Source organism: Falco biarmicus, chromosome 7 (assembly GCF_023638135.1).
Source record: "Falco biarmicus isolate bFalBia1 chromosome 7, bFalBia1.pri, whole genome shotgun sequence".
Taxonomy (NCBI): Eukaryota; Metazoa; Chordata; class Aves; order Falconiformes; family Falconidae; genus Falco; species Falco biarmicus.
This window is the reverse complement of record NC_079294.1, coordinates 61,010,541-61,030,918: the sequence shown is the minus strand read 5'-3', so window position 1 is coordinate 61,030,918 and position 20,378 is coordinate 61,010,541. Positions and strand designations below refer to the sequence as shown.

The 20,378-nt window shown below is 42.5% G+C and overlaps 1 protein-coding gene across 3 annotated transcripts in view; it reads left to right on the top strand.

The window, feature by feature from the left end:
• Positions 1–4,339: 4,339 nt before the first annotated feature.
• The window catches only part of ARNT2 (aryl hydrocarbon receptor nuclear translocator 2), a 107,504-nt gene continuing 91,465 nt past the window's right edge, over positions 4,340–20,378 (top strand). The window contains exon 1 of one of the 3 annotated variants that reach the window (XM_056346054.1): positions 4,340–4,803. In XM_056346054.1, the coding sequence (XP_056202029.1) occupies positions 4,773–4,803 (31 nt within the window). In that variant the 5' untranslated portion in view covers positions 4,340–4,772. The remainder of the gene's footprint in view (positions 4,804–20,378) is intronic. The other 2 variants (XM_056346053.1, XM_056346055.1) reach the window with 2 other exon arrangements.

The window sequence follows — 20,378 nt, the reverse complement described above, 5'->3', positions numbered from 1 at the left end:
ATATTGCTATCTTGCATATGCATTATATTTTGTGCTTGGTATTGATACAGCACTGCTTCGTCTCTTGGCAAGTGCAAGGGTAGAGTCCAGTGCTGTCTCTGCTTTACTTGTGAGGAGCCCCATTCCATAGGAATTAGGTTTCCAAGTACACAGCTTGGCAGGAACTTGGAGAAACATGGATTCAGTAACTAGGTTGATTTTGTGGTTTACTGTGTATGCGTTCTTTGTATTACAGTGAAAGTAAAACACAGCATGCATTTCCACTGTTACTAGAACACAGTTTTAAGAGGAGTGATGGTTTCTCCCTTGAGTTACCAGTGTTACAGATCTCATCACAGATACAGAAAGGCTCAGAATGAGATAGCAAGTATTTTATTACAGATCAACAGAGAATAGTTCTGTTCATTTATGGATTGTTTCAGGGTTTCTGAAAGACTGTGCTAATGCTGCCTATTAAGATAGAGAAGATGGGGAGGAGAGAAAATCAGTCTCATTTCTCAATCTATTTAAATGAACAAAGGTTTGCATATTAAACTGAACGGAGCAAGTCAACAAAGTCATACCAAAGAAAAAAGCAAAAAGCTTTATTTTGCATAATTATGCCTGAATCACAGCAGATTTGATAGAATGTGTTCCATTCTAAGCCCTAAGGTCTTATTTAGGCGGAGCACAGTTATCAAATATACTGGCTGTAATGCGCTTTTTCTGGGCTAATCTAATGTCTCATGGGGTATTACGCAAGAGGACAGCACACACAGTTGACTAGTTTCATTGTTTTATACTCAGTTGTTGCATGGTTTATTCCACACATCTATTGGAAGCTATGGTAGCGCACTGTCAGAGCTCTTTGGGTTTGTTTCTTCCAGGGTGGCTTCCCTATCTCTAAAATATAAATGAAGTAAGAAATATTAATGCTTTTCTGGTAAGAGAGAGATAAGGTTTAACGCATGAATACTTGTAAATGCCTTCAGAGGACACTTCAGAAGTACCTAATACTATAAATTATGGTTTTATAAGGTATTTTGCTAACATTATAGTATTAGGGGTTTGGCCCTTTAACCTTTCTGCATGTATGTAACTTGACGTAATGAAGGCTCATGGAAAAGCTTTCATGAATGGTATTACCTGTGCAATTTGAACATGAGACTTTATAGAACCCTGAAGGAATTGAGCTATGACCTGTTTCCTGCAGCAGAGTAAGCTACTCCAAACGTTGCTTTACTCATTAAAGGTCAGAATCTAGAAATACTGTGACCAAGGTTCTCTGAAAACACCTTTTATCTGAATGGAAATAAGCTGTATTTACAAAATTGCTGATATTAACACAGTCTTCTAGTATTAGCAGGATAAATGCCTTAAGATAAGAATTTTGCCTGCTGAGCATCCAAAACTCCACAGCAGGCACTAAAGCAGTAAGATGCTTAGGAAAACAGCTCAACATCTGATAGGCAAAAGCACAATAAATCAAAGATAAAGTAAACTTTCTAGATAAGCAGGAGCATTTAATGCTACTCTGATTAAACTCATCTACAGGAAATGAGTAAACACAGCCTCCATGCTTTCTCCTTCTTTCTGCCAATTTACATCTTAATGGATAAACTGTTTCAGGTTACTTATTCAGCAAAGCAAGGGATTGATTTGCAGCTTTTTATTTTGAGTGCTCCCATCAACTTCTGCAGGGCTGTTCAGGGCAACTGAGCACAGCCATGGGGAGGCATTTAAAGATTAACAGCCCTTCACAGCATTCCAGGTGTGTGAAAAAGCAATTAAAAAAACCTTTTTTTTTTTCCAGTATTACATACATACTACCTGTGACTGTTGCAGTTACCACACTGGTGGCTTTCCACAAATCTTGCAGTTTGTTAATGCTGTGATACTGCTTTTTTTGCTTTTTCTTTTTCTCCCCCCCCCCCCCCCCCCCTTAAAGACCTGAGTTATGAGATTATGAGAAAAATCTCAGATTTCATTGAAAGGGTATTTTTAGTCCTTGTTCCTAATGGAAAGCCTTAAAATGCGAGCTTGAGCAAGTTACAAAGGATCACTTGTTCAGCTGCACTGCTTAGCTTGAACATGAGCGTAGCATGAGGGAAACCACGGCTTTGAGAGGGATGTGATACAATTCTGAAACTCCACCCGGAGGAGCACAGAATGATCTGTCACTGAATTCCTGGATATTTTTAAAAGAATTCCAGGAGTTATTACATTTTCCTTTGTAATTCCAGGAAATCATGGATGTTGGGCAGACCACACCACCACCCAACCCCTAAGTTTCAGTGGCAGTGAGCCGCCCTGGGACCGCTTCCCCTCAGTTTTGGGGGTAGGAGGGAGCCCTCTGACTGCTTAACCTCAGTTTTGGGGGTGATGGGCAGCCCTTCCACTGCTTCCCCTCAGTTTTGGGGCTGGCAGGCAGCCCCTCAGTTGCTACCCCTCAGTTTTGGGAGCAGAAGGCAGCCCTCTGAGTGCTTCCTCTCAGTTAGGGGGTGGCAGGCAGGTCTTCAACTGCTTTTCTTTAGTTTTGGGAGCAGCCGGCAGCCCTCTGACTGATTCCCCTCAGTTTTGGGGGTGGCAGGCAGCATTTAAACTGGTTCTCCTCAATTTTGGTAGTGGGAGGCAGCCCTTCAACTGCTTCCCCTCAGTTTTGGGGGCGACAGGCAGCCCTTCAACTGCTTCCCCTCAGTTTCGGGAGCAGAAGGCAGCCCCCTGACTGATTCCCCTGTTTTTGGGGCAGCGGGCACCATTCATTATTCCGCTCTGTTTTGGGGGTGGCAGGCAGCCCTTCAACTGCTTTTCTTTAGTTTTGGGGGCAGCCGGCAGCCCTCTGACTGATTCCCCTCAGTTTTGGGGGCGGTGGGCAGCACTTCAACTGCTTCCCTTCAATTTTGGGGGCAGCAGGCAGCCCTCTGAACGCTTCCTCTGAGTTTTGGGGGTGGCAGGCAGCCCTTCAACTTATTCCCCTCAATTCCAGGGGCAGCAGGCAGCCCTTCAACTGCTTCCCCTCAATTTTATGGTGGAGGGCTGCCCTCATACTGCTTCCCCTCAGTGTTGGGGGCAGCGGGCAGCTTTACAGCTGCTTCCTCTCAGTTTTGTGGGCGGCAGGCAGCCCTTCTTCAACTGCTTTCCTTTAGTTTTGGGGGCAGAAGTCACCCCTTTGATCCCCCCAACCGCCCCCCCCCCCCCCCCCCGTTTCATGGATGTTGGGCAGACCACACCACCACCCAACCCCTAAGTTTCAGTGGCAGCGAGCCGCCCTGGGACCGCTTCCCCTCAGTTTTGGGGGTAGGAGGGAGCCCTCTGACTGCTTAACCTCAATTTTGGGGGCAGCAGGCAGCCCTTCCACTGCTTCCCCTCAGTTTTGAGGGTAGCAGACCACCGTCTAACTGCTTCCCCTCAGTTATGGGGGCTGCAGGCAGCCCTTCCACTGCTTCCCTTCAGTTTTGGGGGCAGAAGGCAGCCTTTCAATTGATACCCCTCAGGTTAGGGGGTGGCAGGCAGCCCTTCAACTGCTTCCCCTCAATTTTAGGGTGGAGGGCTGCCCCCATACTGGTACCTCTCAGTTTTGTGGGGGGCAGGCAGCCCTTCATCAACTGCTTTCCTTTAGTTTTGGGGGCAGAAGTCACCCCTTTGACCCTGCTTCCCCTCAGTTTTGGGGGCAGCAGGTAGCCCTTCAGCTGCTTCCCCTGTTTTGGGAGCAACAGGCAGCCCTTCAACTGCTTCCCCTCAGTTTTAGAGTAGCGGGCTGCCCTCTGACTGCTTTCCCCTCAATTTTAGGGGTAGGAGGCAGCCCCTTCAACTGCTTCCCCTCAGTTTTGGGGGCAGCAGGCAATCCTTGAATTGCTTCCCCTCAGTTTTGGGAGCGGTGGGCAGCCCTTGAGCTACTTCCCCTCCGTTTTGGGGTCAGTGGGCAGCCCTTCAACTGGTTCCCCTCAGTTTTAGGGTGGCGGGCTGCCCTCTGCCCACTTCGTCTCAAATTTGGGGGCAGCAGGAAGCCCTTCTTAACTGCTTCCCCTCAGTTTTGGGGGCAGAAGGCTGCCCCCTGACTGCTTCCTGTCAGTTGTGGGGTCTGAGGGGCGCCCTCTGACCGCTTCCCCTCGGTTTTCGGGCCGGCGGGCTGCCCTTCAGCTGCTTCTCCTCAGTTTTGGGGTCTGCAGATAGCATTTCAACTGCGTCCCCTCAGTTTTAGGGGCAGCAGTTAGCCCTCTAACCGCTCCCCCTCTGTTTTGGCGGCAGTGGCAGCCGCCTGACCGCTTCCCCTCAGTTTTGGGAGCGGGGGCGGAGCCTTCAACTGCCCCACCCCGCCCCGCCCCTTTCGCCCGCGCGCGGGCCTCCACCAGAGCACTCTCCCTTAGGGACTTCGCGCCCCGTGAGGAGCAGCGTGCACAGGGGCCGCCGGTTCGAGTCCCGAGGGGGGCGGCCAGTGTGGGAGCGGGCGCAGGGCACGTTCACCCCCGCTCTTTGCGGGGCGAGACGCGGGGGGGGCCCGCCCGGGCGCCGGCGGCCGCGGGCCCAGCGCACATGTGCGGCCGCCCGGCACATGCTCACTGCGAGCGGCGCATGAGCAGACGCGGCGCGGGGGCCATCGGACATCTTGGGCCGCCCCGCACGGAGTGGGGAGCGCCTTCGCCGGGCCCCGGGGCGGGAGCCGCCCGCCGCCCCCGCGCCTCCCGGCCCGCCCGCCCTGGCGCCGGCTGCCTTCCCCTCCCCCGCCTCCCCCGGGCTGCCTAGAACATCCCTCCTCCCCTCTTGCATTTGTCTTAATTCTTCTCAGAGACAAGATGGCAACGCCGGCGGCGGTAAACCCTCCCGGTGAGTAGCTGCTGCTGCCGTCGCCCCCTGCGCTGCAGGGAGTCCGTCTCGCCCCATGTGGCCCCGCCGCACAACACGCCCTCCCCGCCGTAGGCACACACCCGGCCCCGGGACGGCGCGGTCCCCGCCGCAGCGGGGCGGGCAGCCCCCGCTGCTCTGCCCTGTGCCCCGGGCTCCTCCCGCGGGGCGGTGGCGGCCGCTGGCTGCGGCCCGGAGGGGGCGCGACGCCGGCGGCGGGGAGAGCGGGGCTGCCCCGGGCGAGGAGCCGCCCGCCCGCCCCGGGACCGAGCCAGGGAGCCGGGAGCCCTTGGCGGGTTCCTCGGGCTGCAGGAGTCCGGCTGCCGCCGTGTCGCTGCCGTTGGGTGTAGGCACTGCAGAAATGAACAGTTTTGCATAAGCATACGCGGTCATATGGCAGGGGAGGGAGCGGAGAGCCTGTGTTCCCCTGCCCGAGCCGGCGGGGACGGGGGCGGCGGGTGTCGGCTGCACCGTGCAGGCGTACGGCTGCCCTGGGAATTGGTAGGAGTATTTGCTTTTCCTGCCTCTACATTGGCCAGGTTTGTTGTCGGGAAGCAAAACCGGCTTGCGAAGCACTGCTTGGAAACACACCAGGGTGTCGAAACTGAGTGGGGGCACCTCAGGGTGTGCAGGGTCTTTGCCGTGCGCTTGGTTTCTTGCCAAAGGACCCAAGAAATGCTCTTGTTAATACTACTTTACTACATTTATTAAGAGAAGAAACTTGCTAAAATTTTCTTTTTGAAATTTTTGTGAGGGAGGATGTTTCCTGATGCTGTGTTAGGTGTCTGAGATGCAGCATCTATTTTGTTGAGTGGGTGATAAAGTGGGTCTAGATGCAATGCCATGGTACATATTTTGGAGATGTACTTGGATCAACAAGTACCTGACACTAAAAGTAAGTGGGACAACGGATCTTGCACTGGGCTCAATACTAATAAGAATATTTTTATCAAAGGTGCATTCCAGTTTTAGTTGCTTTAGTGCATGGTCACGTTTTGTCATTTTTTTGTAGAGCTGGGTTCGGTTCTGACAGTTAAGGGTCAGTTTGAGTAAACCCCAACTAACATTTAAAGGTTGTTCTTTATATTACAACCTGCTGTAGTTGGTCATGTAGTTGTCATACTGAAAGTGAATATGACAAATAATAAACAATTTGGTTCAGTAAGTGTCAATGAAGTAAGAAGGAACAGGTCTTTGCCAATTAGATTAAGTTTTAATATCAGAATTCTACTTATTAAATGAAAATCAATATTTAATGGAAGGTTATTAAATTAATATTGTTTAGCCTCCAGGATACCAGGCTGTGCATGATAATGGAGAGTTCCATTGTGTGCACTCATAGCTAGAATCAGTGAGCTGTTTTGCAGACAAAGTAGGATACACACAGCCTTTTCTGACTTAAGTTGGGTTTGCTATTCTCCTGTCTGCTCCTCCAAGCTCTGCACTGAAGGAACAGCCCTGACCACTTAGAGGTCTGTGCTAAAACCACTGAATTATAGTACAGAGCCTCGTGGCCCTTTTGCACTAACCACTTCTGCTTTCTGTTTTTACCTGCCTGCAGCTGAAGCCACAAAAAAGATGTGGTTGCAGGAGGTATGGTATGCACACACCGCAGAGCAGCCTCAGGGTATGGCTTCATAGTTGTTCTCCCGTGACTACTTTGAATTTCAACAGCATTATGAGATTATCGAAGAAACATAAAAAAAATATGAGGGAAATGAGAGCCAAGTGTGTTGACTCTGTATGCATCTCCATGCAATGATCTGACACAGTTAAAATTGACTTGCAGTGTGGTCCTCAAACTCTCTTAAGCACAGATTGCTGGTCCACCAGAAGGATGAGGGGACGTGTTGGTTTCCTGAAGTGACCCAATACCTACTTCTGCAAGGCTGAGGTTACAGAGCATCGTTTCACTCCTCGTCTAGGCAGTTGGAACAGATCTCAGCTGAAAGACAAACTCACTGGCTGTTAATGATCTTCCCACGTTTTCTTTGCGTGAGCGTTGCTGTCAGACAAATGTAGCTATGCATGGACAAAGTCAAAATGAGGAATTTTTGAGCTGTAAAGAGGCAAGAAGAGGAGACCTTTGATCTATTATGCAGTGCTGTGTTTGCTCTACCACGGACAGCAGAAGATAGAGCTGCATGAAAAACCTTGATTTCTGGTGTGTTTTTTTTTAAATCACTATCTGTTGATTTTGTTATTTTTTGGATTAAATGCAAAGCAGTGCAGAGAAAAAATCAAAAGGTGTAGCAAGAGGATTTTAATGCTACTATTTTCTCTTCAGGCCAGATCCTCAGCTGGAGTAACGTGAAAGTAGCCCTATTAGTATTGGTGAAGCTGTGCTGCCTTACGCCAGTTGACTTTCTGATCTGCAATGTTAGGGGAGCACAATAGAGAGATTAACTTGTTAAGCATCTTTAATGATGATTAGAAATTACAATATGATTAAATTTTTATTAAGCAATTGTCTGGGGTTCTAATAACAGTTGATAATTTAGGCAGGACATTAACTTGCAGCTACCACTATATAAATACATGTGATTTTAGTCATATTCTAGATAGTGGAATGGGGATTGAGGAGACAGAAAAGCTGTGTGTTCTCTAATTATGGATGTGAAAATCTTCCAGTGTGGGATCTCTTGGTACAGAATCGTGCACTGCTCTGCAGCAGCATCTTCTGTCTCACATTAAATGCAGATTTATCCATTTTCCCACTGATCTTTTTTAATGCAGAGTTTGAGTTATGAAAGTTCATGGGAGTGGGAGCCGTTTGCAGCCTTTCCTGGCTAAGGCTCCTGAGAATTGCAGTGACAGAGACCAAATTGTGGTGGGAGTAAGGCCACCTCTGTGGGCTTTCTGGGCTGTGTTAGATCTAAACTGATAGTTGTCCGTAACTGCAACTAGACATTGGACTGACAAAACTCGGGGGGCTCTGTGTGATAGTCTTCTTTCTTCCTCATCCCACATGCTTAGCCTTGGGAATGGGTTCTGGTTAGAAGTCCTTTGTTCATTTGTCGCAATCTGTATGACTAACTGAAGTATGAAACACAATACAGGTGTGTGGGAAGCTCATCTGCATCGGCACAAAGCATTGGAGTTAATTTATTTCCTGCTGAAGTAAGATTGGCATATTAAATGGGATTTAAGAACAAAAAAATTGTGGAGGTGTAACAAGCATTTCATAAATCACTGCTTGCAGCAAAGTAACGTAGTGCCATGTCTGTTTTAAATATATAATTTTGGAATGCAAACTTGTCCATAATTGTTGCTACTTTGGGGTCAAATTTGGCTTGAGTGCAGTACGTGATGTGGTGATTCTTGTATTAGCCAAGTCGGGATGAAAACATAAAACGCTTAATGAACTCAACATTTTCTTGTCCTGAGACATTTCTTGGTCTTGGGTAATGAGTTCCAACCTGGCTTAGTCTGATGGGTGGTCCCAGAGTGGCAACTTTCTGCTGTGATTAGGTGATGTGAAATGAACTGGTTGTATCCTTTCATTTCTTCCTGGTGAGTTATCCCTAGATGGAAGGGCCACCCTGGGTAGTACCCACAAATGTATTACCAAATGACACAAACTTGTAAGTCAAGTCAGAAGAAATCATGAGATTTCAGGGTTTTATCCAGTTACACTTAGAGGACAGATCCCTTAGGATTAATTTTTTGCTATGTTTTAAGATGTTGTGAATCCTTAGGATTGTATTCTTATATTTAATTGGAAAAAAATAAGAACTGGGTTGTTCATATAGTCACTAAGACTCCTTTAATGATCTCTTTCAAAGCAAAGAGCCAAAGTCTAAAAGTATGGAGAACAACATGTCTCCAGCAGGACACCTACTAGAGATTTGTTGAGAGAGAGAGAGAGAGGTGGTGGGTCATGAGAGAAGGGAGTTGCTGAGGCTTATGACATTACTATTACAACCACAGTAGCTGACCAGGGGTACTTTTAGCCTATGGCTAATCCAAGATATAAAAAAAATGGGGCTGAACCTTGAAGAAAGAGGATTAAATAAACTGTCTTTACTTTCAGTTTGTAATGAGTTAACAGCAAATTTTATGTCATATCAGTGAAAACTTGTAACTCAGCCCTGCATCTGGGCTCTTGATTTAGGCAGGTATATTGAGTTCTGGGAGCTGGTTTTGTTTGTATGTGTTTGTGTGACTTGGGAGTTAAGTGGAGGTAGATCATTCTCCCGTTTCAGCTGGACATTCTGAGAACCAAATCATCTGTTAGCCATTCTTACGTTGGCTCTCAAGTTACTAAGTGCTTTGGATGAATTTTCTTGATGCTGCCCATTCCATTTTCCCAATAGGAATTGCCTTTCTGAAAGTGATGATCTGGCCATTCTTTTCGTTAGTTCTCATACAGCTTTGAAATTGATGATTGAAAAAAAATCCACTTCAGTGTTTTAGATTTCAAAATTGTCTGCTCCACTCGGAGCCCAAAAGGTGTTGTGGTTTATTGCTACAGTAGTTACAGCTTTGCCCTTTGTTACACTATAGACTATCCAGTAAACTCCAAAATCAATTTAACAGCATCCTGAGGAGTAAATGGAGTGTTCTAGTGATGGAGGTTATAATGGGCTGTGATATTTCTGGGATGCAAAGAAAGTAGTCATCTAAGATAATGTTAAAACAAAGGTCTCAAAAATGGAGCACTCGTTAGCTAATGGGAAGCTTAAATTGCAGATCTTTTCCTTTTTGTATTTCCCTATCTTTGGTACTGCAGAATCGCTCCTTATTTCAGTCAAACCGTGGCATGAGTTGATAGTGCCTCTTGAATTGTTCTGTGATAATGTTTTGTCCTCCAGGACTGTGTACTGAACAATAACTTGCATTGAAGAAATGTCAGGTTTTGATATTTCTAATATATAGGGCATACAAAAGATTTCATTTCGGGATATCTCTTCTATCACAGAATATTTGTTTAAAATTTGCATATGTAGCTTGTGGTTAGTTCCAAATATTTTTTCAAATAGAATGTTTCCCCATTCCTCTTAATAAAAATGCAAAACAAAACAGATACTGCTGATTTCTGTAAAACCAGATGGTATTGCTGAGTTTTCTTTCCAGTAAGAAAAATTGCTATAGAGATTAGGTAGCACAAGAAAAAAAATAGCCTTTTCAAAACAGTCAAGGCAAAATAACACTGTTGATGTAGTGATTATTGTTATTAAGAGGACAGAAATGGGGCTGTCATTATGAAGATGTATTCAGAGATTATGCCTAAATGGCTTGTGAAAATCAGATATATGTGTCGTTTAGGGTAATTTTTTTGGGGCTTACTGCTTCATAACTGACAAGTAAGAATGGAAAATGCGTTACCTGCAGAAAGTGCTACCTGCAGAAAATACAATGTTACTAAAATCTGCAATAGAAAAGGGAAAGAGAGGTTTTGAGTTTAAGACATGGGACTTTAGATCTCGGGTCTTGTTGTAGATCTCTGGCAGATTTTGCAATCTGTAGCAAAGTGTCTTTGGGTGGCCAGTAGTATTTAGGGATAGAGGAACTGGCTGTGAATGAGCTGTTCTGTCTAGCGAGCACTGTGTAGTGCAGAGACACTGTCTTGGGTGCAGAAGTGTGCGGATGCCAACCCAAGCTACACTCTTTTTCTTGACTGTGAGAGTGTGCTCAATGAAGGTTATGTGGGAAAGAAATCTATGAAGATAGAGGTGCTCCTTCAGACTTCTGTAAGATAGTCTGTGCAAAAAAAATAGATTTGCTGGACGATACAGGCAAAAAAATTGAAATTTCAGAAAGATAGGTGAGCACTTGCTGTGTGAAAGATTGGTACAGTTTATTCCTTGCTAACAGTATTTCCTTTGTTCAGGTGTAAAGATTTCCTGTCACCCCATCTGTATCAATCATTCTGTCAAATGAGGAAAAGAAAAATTTTGAAAGGCTGCATTTGTACATTTTCGTTAGCTTCTGGTTATAATCCAGATCAGATAGATGCACATTGTTTAGGAAAGAAAAACCTTCATAAAATTAATCATTTATTGTATTCCAATTAAAAAAAAAAATCCAAAGGAAAATTAATTGATTGAATAAACCCACATGGACCAAATACCCACTTTTTGGCTACGCCAGAAGCAACTACTTTGTCACAAAATGTTGCAGGATTTCAGGAAAATCTAGCCTTTAAAGTGCATAAATTATGTGGTTTGAAACTCCAGTACCAAACGTAGAATGCCAATTTTTTAACAAGAGCTGATTGAAACTTTCATCTGAATAGTCAAAATCTCACATGGATCTTGGTTTTATTGTTTACATGGATTAATGGCTGTAGTCATGCAATGGGTAATGAATTAGAAGCTGTTTTCAAGATAGATGTAATTTCCTTTTTTTGTACCCAAAGCACGCTAGTCTTCCTTGGGCAAAGCCATCTGCACAGGGAGAAAGAGAAATCCTTTGTTTTGGATACTCTACATATTGATGAATGTTGCTAAACTTTCTGCTTGCTTTCTTTTTTTGTCAGCTTTTATTTCGCTTTTGCCCGTCTTCAGTGTTTCTATCCTACAGTTTCAATCCTGCCTTCCGCTTATGTGCCTCTACCTTTCTTACAATTTCTGTAACTACCATATTTTAACTGTGGTGCTATGCTGAGCTACATATTGACTTCTCAGTTACTGTTGTTTAAATGTAAATGAATCCTGGCATTGTACTGGAGCTACTCCCAAAGCTTTCAACTGCTTATAAATTCAGATTCCATTCTGTAGGTAGCATCTGAAGTCCCCCTTGGAGAAAAGTGGAACTTTTTCTGTTCTAAGTAGCAACTGTGCTGCCTTCCATATAACCCAGCAGCTACTAGAAGGTATAATCAGTTGGTTCAAATTAGGAGCCTCTATTAGTTTACATCTGCCCTAGATGTATATATGTTGCTGTTCTGTTCAAGGACAGCTCATAACATTCATTTCAAATGTTTAGGTTTGGGCTGCTGCGGTTTTTTTCATCTAAATGTCAACTGCATGTGACAGATAGAATAATATAAAATAATTATAATTTTTTCTCTAATCAAGCAAAAGGGGTGTTGAATTGTTTAATTACTGGCTTTGCCAGCATGCAGATGGGAAGGCTTTTCAGGTAAGTTGCTCATACAAAATGCCTGAAATGGATAGTAATTAACAACTGGCTCTTCATTGGTATGTTAATTACACTGCCATTTGTCCTGGTGCCTGTCCTTGTTTAAATGTTCAGTTACATTGAACTGAAGCATTCACTTCCTGGCAAACACAGAATGTATCAGCACAGTTTGACTCTCAGATATATGCAAATATTTTATGGGAAGAGGCATGCCAGTAAATCTCTGAGCTGCAAAGAACAAAACCACTGCATATTTGTATTCCTCAGAGGTAAAAGCAAAACCTGTTTCTGTGGAATATACAGGTCTGATTTTGAAAAATGGTCTCCAGTACTTTCCCAGTAATAATCCAGAACACAATTTCATGCAAGTAGATGTTTTTCGGGACTTGTTACAGCTGGCTTTCTGTTAGTAAAGGTAGGTGGACATCTGGGTGCTGTTAAATGACCTTGCGATGCGTATATTTTTAAAACTGTATTGCCTGTAATACCTGGACAGAACTGGAAATGCTTTTAAAACTTGGGATAAAGTTGATAATTTTGAATGCAAGGAGAATTAAAGTAACTTCTTATGAATAGATCACGTCAGTAGTCTCAGATCTTCTTTAACTTACAATTTAATTCTTTCGAGAATACAGATAGTCTTCTGTTATTGGGATGCTGTTTTGTAGAGTGCATCTCCAGTCTCCAGATACTACTGCAATATGTAAAAACAGACTGCATCTGGTATGTCTCTCTAACTTAATCAGTTACGTCCTGAAGAGGGGCAGGCTGGTAAAATTTTGTGGCTGACTGGGATGTCAGTATGAGGCTAGTATTTTAATTTGCTAACCATTTTCCATGTGACAGAAGCTTAATCTGTCCAAGGCACGGTGACCCTCAACACGTGGCAGAAGTCAACCCTTGCAATTAGGTGTTGATTGTAGCAGTAGCTGTGGGAAGCGGATTATAGTAATAAAATTAGCTATAAAATGGCACTGGCTACTGTGTGTCACTGCCCTCTGAGTCATGTTTGATCTGTTTATTGACAAAAAAATTTATTGCTGTTGGTACTGCAGAGCCAACATGGCCATGGATGAGCTGGATTTCCATTGTTTCCTGTCCAACAGGCAAAGCTGCTAGCTCAATTTTGAGTCCAACTTTAAAGACTTAAAGCAGTGTTAGCTAAAAAAGCTTGGTTTGAAATGCTAAATTCTTAATGTTCCCAAGCACTGAGAGGCAGCTCATTTAACAGCAGTCTGTGGCGGCTGGCCCTGTGAGCAAGCTTGGGAAAACCGAGGTCAGTCTGATGACTACTCCTGTGAGTCATGTTCATGTCATAGTATATGGGAATACCAATGGTTTCCTCAGATTTATTTATTTATTTATTTATTTATTTATTTTTTAAAATCATCTTTTAAGAGATTGCCTAGCCTTCTGCATCTAGCTCTGTCACCCTGAAAATGCTCTGCACTTTATGTGAGTAGTGGTTTGACCAGTAGAAAACCGGGCTGCATAATGAAAACTTCCCTTTATTTTTGTGAGATTTCAGCAGCCATAGGAATACAATGGCAAATTATTGGAGCTATGTGAAGGTTTCAATATTTCTGGGATGAATGCTTCTCTGTTAATTTGTTTTGTTGATGGTTTCATGTGAAACAGCCAATTTTTCTGGTTAATGTAAAAGAAAGAAAGTTTCATTTGCCGTGCTGTCGCATTTGTGGGAACAGCACTTGCATCTTAGCTGTGTTGTGTTTTTGCTTACCAGTGAAGGTTTGAAGTATGCATTTTCATTGTTGAAATTAAAGTAAATGACCCATCACTGAGAAAAATGCAGGAGCATTTTCAAGCTCTCTTATGAGGACTGGAAAATCAGATTTCTTTCTGAATGCGTGGGCATGTTTAATGGGTGGACTAAAGCCTGAATAACTGTCAGCAACTTTTCCTGTGCACATCTTATCGGCCCAAAGTTTCAGTGAAAATAGCTTGGGGGGTATCCAGACTTGCATGGGCTGTGAAGCGTGCGTTCGATGGAGGAGCAGGGCGGGAGGGGCGGTGCCCCCCACCGGTGCCCAGCCCCCCCCCCCCAGCGGTGGCCGGACACCCCCCCGCAGTGGCCGGGTCCCTGCAGGTGCCATCCATGGTGCTGAAAGGGCGCGGGGCCGGGCGCCACCGCCCGGGGGTACCAGCAGCCCCGCACCACTGCCCGGGGGTACCAGCGGCTGCTGGGGTGGGTTTGAGCTGTACCTCTGAGTGACAACCGGCAGCAGCTGAGGTGCTGAGAAGACGTGCTGCTCTCCCGCTGGTGATCTCCAGCAAAGAGGACAGTGGACTGCTGGAATGTCTTGAGTGAACGTAGCAATCTTCCCCATGTTGAGCCCTGCAGAATCCAAATTTCACAGTTCCTACACAAGTCTTTAACAGGTGCACAATGTCTCTTTAGGTTCTGTGATAGCAGCTCTCTGAGTCGCTCATAACATCTATGAGTTAAGATTGTTCCAAGGGAAGCTGTTTCTTTTTGTCACATAGATGAGGCTGGACGGGATTCTCACTAAGAACAAAACGCGCTAGATCAGACTGTGCTGTGTGGAACTCCTATCCAAAAATGGCTCATCACAGACATTTTAGAATAAAGTATAAAATTTCCATTATGGAGACTTACAAAATAAGACAGCAATAAAGAATTTTCTTCCTCCATTGTTGTTGATGGTCACTGTGAAGTACTTAGGTTTATAAAAGTCTTCGGGGCTCCTTGTAGTTTATTCAGGCTTTAGACTTGGTTCTTGAATGGTCACAGCTGTTGGTTTTTTTAATTCTAAATTAGACTGAGTGTTTCTGAACTTGCTGTACTTTTTGATGTCTTCCTGATACAACAAATGAACCTGTGCCTTTCTGAGATGTAGTAGTCTTCTGGTTAAATATATCTTGATACTCTTTCACTCTTCAAACTAACATCGTACATTTTCAAATTGTTTTCTGGCTCAAGACATAATTTTACTTTTTTTAGTGGTGTCCTCTTTCTGCTTCTTAAGCCCTTTGGTTCTGAACTGTAAATGGAACTGAGGACTATGATGGTTTTTAACATTTTAGTGAAAGCTGCCAGTCTGAATATCTTTTGATCGCCATATTTCTCCTTTTCATTACTTGTGTTTCTCCCTCTAGGTTCAATGCCGGTTTTAAAAAAAGAGAGGCCATGTAAATAATAAGTAAGTAATGTTTGAGGTTAGGCAGCTGTAGGATGGCACTGTAAAACAAAATCTTAGTGCTGGGGTACAATAGCTGAATTAAAAGATGGGTGGTTTTACTTGCTGGCATTTTGGTTGAGCAGAATCTCTTGGAGATGTGTGAGTGGGTGGAAAGAACATTAACATGAAGTTCATGCTGAATTATGTTTTGCTTGAGGAAAGCTATTCATTAGTCTCATAGCTGGCACATGTCTTTTTATTCCTTCTCTAAAGTAGTATCTGACTACTTTGATGAAAAGGTTGATATGACATTAAGGAATTGGTTCTGCCTCATCTGATGATGTGCAAAAGCCTTTCTGCCCTTGGCACAACTGAATAAGACATAGGCAGCATGCCAGTCCTCCCTTTGCTCTAGGAAGGGCATACATGTGGTAAATGTTTCAGGGTACGCAGAGTCATGGCTCCGTCTCCTAGAGTGTTACGTGTGGAGGTTAATAATGTTGTATCCGAGTTCAGCTCCAGAGCTCATTGAGTCTTCAACTAAACCCTTTTGTTAGTATTGGTTTTTCAAGATGGTCTTAAGGACAAAGTGTTCCTTCATCATTGCTAAATTTAAAATGACTGTGGTAATTATGAGTAAGAATTTCAGAGACCAGTAAATTCTCACTGTGCAGAAAATTTCTTGGCTGTTACAAGCTGCCTGCATTTTTCACTTTTATTGCTGGCTGGCTATCTCATGTCTGAGAACTGACTAGGGAAAGAAGGCGGTCTGGTGGTACAGGCACTGTACAGGGTTCAGATTTACTACAGAATTCCTGCTTAAACTCTTAACAAGTAATAGCTCTGTGCCACAGCTGAGTCTTTGTTTCCTTTTCTTTTACCTCCGGTTTGCATGTCATGTTTACAAGACTACGTAATCTGGGATACTTTTTTCATATGCATCTATTATAAAATGACATATTTGTAGCAGAGTGTGGAGTCCTATCCTGGAGCAAGCAGAGAATATTTTTTTTTTTAATTGTGATGTACTAATTGATAATGGTTTAATAACAGACTTTTAATAACATACTTTTATTGCAACCATATTTGTGTTGGATTAGCAAAGATTTTTTTGACCCTTTGGGAAGAAGAGGAGATAAAATGCAGAATATACAGCTGCTTCCTCCTTGGAAACAAGAAGTTATTTATTCCAGGCACATGAATAACCATTAATTTGTGTTTTCTTTATCCAGTAGGTATATGATGTTGGGGTAATGTGCTTTTTAAGCATCTTGGCAAAATATACACATAAGCATAGATGGATAGTTATTTCAGTGCTGAACTACCAATGATCCACCTAGCTTTAAAGTCTTAATATAGGCTTTACAACTTACTTCTTGCTGTCTTGATTTATGGTTGCTTTTGTCACTTAATTTGCCTTTGAAAACACATTAATTTGTTCTCAGCCAGTTACTGTTTGAATTAAGATTGAGAGCAAAATATTCATTGCTTCATACACAAAAGAAATGATCAAACTGTATGAAAAATACAGTTATACAGAGTGAAAATTATGAGATAGTTGTCAAGTGTGTGTTGTGTGTTTGAGAGTTAAATTTATAAATGCATTATATGGAGGTATTTGGTTAGCATGTTAACTCAAACTGCTCTTTAAATCAAGTTAATGAGCTGTCACTGGAAGTAAATACATTTTCAGAAATCAAATCATGATTCTTTCTAATGTCGAAATGTAGTGATGAAGTATTTGTAGTGATTTCTTGGTAAGTGCATTTGGCTCCCACTAGTAGTTTGCTTTGTTGTGTAATTCCCTGTAGTAGCTGGAACCTGATCGCCAAGTTTGGCATTCAGATTAATTTTGTATGTCCTTTGTACTTGTCTGTGCTGCTCTTCAGTTAGCAAATACCAAAGCCGAAAACTTAGTTTCATCAATATTTACAGACAAATACTCAGCTTGTTTTTTGACAAACATCCAGTTTGTTTATAGTGAGGGTTTTTTCAGTATTGTTCTTCACTTCTGTATTTGGTGTATCCACAGAACTGTCTGTATACTTTTGGGAGCAAGTGGCTTGTAATGGATGTCAAATGATGTTTAATATGAATAAGGGGACATGGAAAAATAATGTTTTGTTGTTACAAATTTTCATTTGTTTAGTACTTCACTGGTAGAACATCTGGTGGATTCTTGTGTTTAATAATTCTGAAAAAGCAGTAAGAGCATGGCCATTACAGCTGATCGCTTCTTGAAAGCCTAGCAGAGCTTACCTGCAAACAACATTTTCTCTCTTATTTTAAAACTGATAATTTTAAAAAGCAAAATACGAGATTCAGTGTTATAAAAGCTGTTCAGGAAATAGCTCTGTGAAGAAGTAAAGCAGAAAAAAGCATTCCAAACTTCATGACAAATTCCTGAGTGTGTAGTAAACCTAAAGTAACACTAAGGAATCTTCTGCAGCAGAGCATAGTAGTATTTTGTATTTATTGTATGCTTATGAAGTTTTCCCTTATGCTGTAATGTTGGGGTGTTTGTTCTATTTGGAGCATTTGTGAGAATGAAGAATTCTAGAAAGGGATGCAAAAACCGCAAATGTAGCTACCTTTGAACTTCTGTGGAGGTTTTTTTGGTGGTGGTGCTGGTGGTGTTCTCTTGTATGTCTGCAAATATGAGAAATTACCTAAGAGGTAGAATGTTCTAGAAAGTATAATTAAAGACCCTGGGACAGTGAAAGGTAGAAGAATCATAAGGCCTTTATTTTTAACTTTTCTTTTTTTTGCTTGCAGAAAAATTCAAGTTTTGGGAAACTCATCTTCAAAGATGAGGCTAGCTGCTAATATAGGTTGGTATGTCAGAGCAGTTAAGACTTCAGATGTTCTGAGGGTTGTCCCCTGCGGGAGGTTAAACTGAACACATCCAGGTCTCTGACAGGTGCCAGTTGAATGTTGTGGAAGACTGGTGTACTCTTTTCAGGTGGCTGTTCAAGGTCCATTTGGATTTGAATCTGGAATTTTCTTATCCACAACCCTTTTCCGTGGTCTGAAGGCTGGACTATAATGCTTTATAGGCCAGGTCTGGAGTTTGGAAAAATAATGGTTTGGAGTTAACAGATCACACAAGCAGTCTGTTCACTTGTACATCTCGTTTGAGTCCTACAGAGTTTTTGATCCTTGTTGCTGATATGGGAAAGTGAGGTTAGCTGTTTTCTCCCATCTCTGGAGAAAAAAAAAATTAAAAGAAATGTTAATCAGAAAATCTCCTTTGACTTACTGGAAGTTCAAGAAAGGATAAAATGAACTGAACATTTAACATGCGAGGCTTAGGCTGGGTTTTTGAAATTGAGTTAAACGTGTTTTTTTCCCCCTGCAGTTTTCAGACAGAGAATGTTGCATTAGAAATTACGAGGAAAGGGAGCAGTACTAAGCCACACCCTATTTTTAGAAGATGTTTTGTGATGAGTAGTGATATTCTTTTTAGGGTGTTTCACACAGATATTCTTATTCTTGGTAATAAATTGGGATGTGGAAACACCTGAAAGGCCAATTAATTATCGTAACATCAAATAAGCATCATTTGCTTGTTGATCAAGCAGAACTGAATTCATTAGCGCTATCAATAAAGTATTTAATGAAAACAATAGCATTCTGATTACCCAACAGTGCCCAAGGACACTGTAAATATACTGATAATTAAGTATTTGGTAATGCAAGTTGCTGTTCTGAATGCAATATAGAATTAACATATCCTTCTGAGGCACACTTTAAAAAAATCTTTGTAATAAATAATAAAGGCATTTGAAGGGCATGAGTAAGTAATTTCCAATGAATGATTTAAGTCAGAGTGGTCTAAATTTTACATCCACGTAGCTGGACTTTGTTTTTCTTGAGCTTTCTGCGGCTGGTGGGGTGTGGGTGTCTCTGTACAGCTCTTTGACCTTAGTTTGGTCCCTGGCTTGCAGGGTGGCTCCTGGGCCACCACCACAGCAGCAGTGTTTGGTTTAGTCTCATGTAGTTTGGCAGTCACCACTTGCTCAGAAATAGTCCTGCTTATGAGCTCCTCTGTGACTTGGCTCAATAAGACAACTACCAGCGATGATTTCTCCTGGTGATTGACTCCTGGTTTGTTGTAGTAGGCAGGTCAGGTGCAATATACCACTTCTGTCTTGGTCTTGCTCCTTGGATTTTCAAATTTTTAAATTTAGGATAAATCTTATAAGTACTTGCACCCGTGAACTTAACGCTTACTGTGCTTGTCCACCTCAATGAAAATGGATTATAAGAATATTTATGTGAAACAACTCTAAGAGGGAACCAGGAATGAGTTAATTCGAAAAAACATCTCTGCTCATTATTTAAGAAATATCTCGTCACAGTTCTTCCACCTTAAACTAAAAGTTGCAGTCATAAATACTGCCTTGCATGCTCATGAAATCTGATCGCTGATTTCGACTGTAGTTAACAGAAAACAGGGTCAAGAATCAAGTTATGTTGGCTTTCAAGTCAACTAAAATTACTTGCATGTGAATTCTGTGCATTTCTGGGTAGAGGGGAAAAGTGAAATAGTTGAGAGGAGGCTTGGATTCCTAGGAAAGCTAGGCTACCTCTGATCTGCATTTGATTAAGATCAATTTTGGTCAGTGTTGTAGGCAGATTTATTACCCATTACCTGTATTTATTTGCATATTTATAGCTATTCAGTATGTTTTATATAGCTGATAGGAGTTAGAGCACTGTCAACTTGTTACGATATAAACTCTGAAGAACACAGTACTGATCTCATGAGGTTTTTCTTGTGTATACAATTGCAAGTGTTTTAATAGCACTTTCAAAACAATTTCTGCAAATTGGCAGTTGAACTTGTACATGAACAAAATAGATATGCGATCAGGAAGTGATATTTGCTTGAAATCTAAACTAGCTTCTATAGCTGGAAAAAAAATTTGCTAGATCGGTAGTAAAAAGCCAGACTTCTCGATAGAAGGTAATAGAAATAGTATTTTAAAATAAGTAATTTGAAGATGAATGAATAAAAATGAAGTATCAAATGATGAGATAGTTTAGCTCAATAGTTTATCGGCACTCATGGTTACTATTTATTTATCATAAAACAATTGCATAGGAATTTGTAAAAGGATGTTAGCTTGTAAATGTCTTTTGACAATTATCTTGTAGAACAGGGAAATAAGATGAGGAGTTTGGGGAAGGACAAATAGCAATGATATAAGACTAGTAATTGTTGATCTAGAGCAAGGGCATACTATGGAAAATGGTCGATTTGATTGTTAATGAAATAATAGTGGTAGTTGGCTAATTTCTTACCTT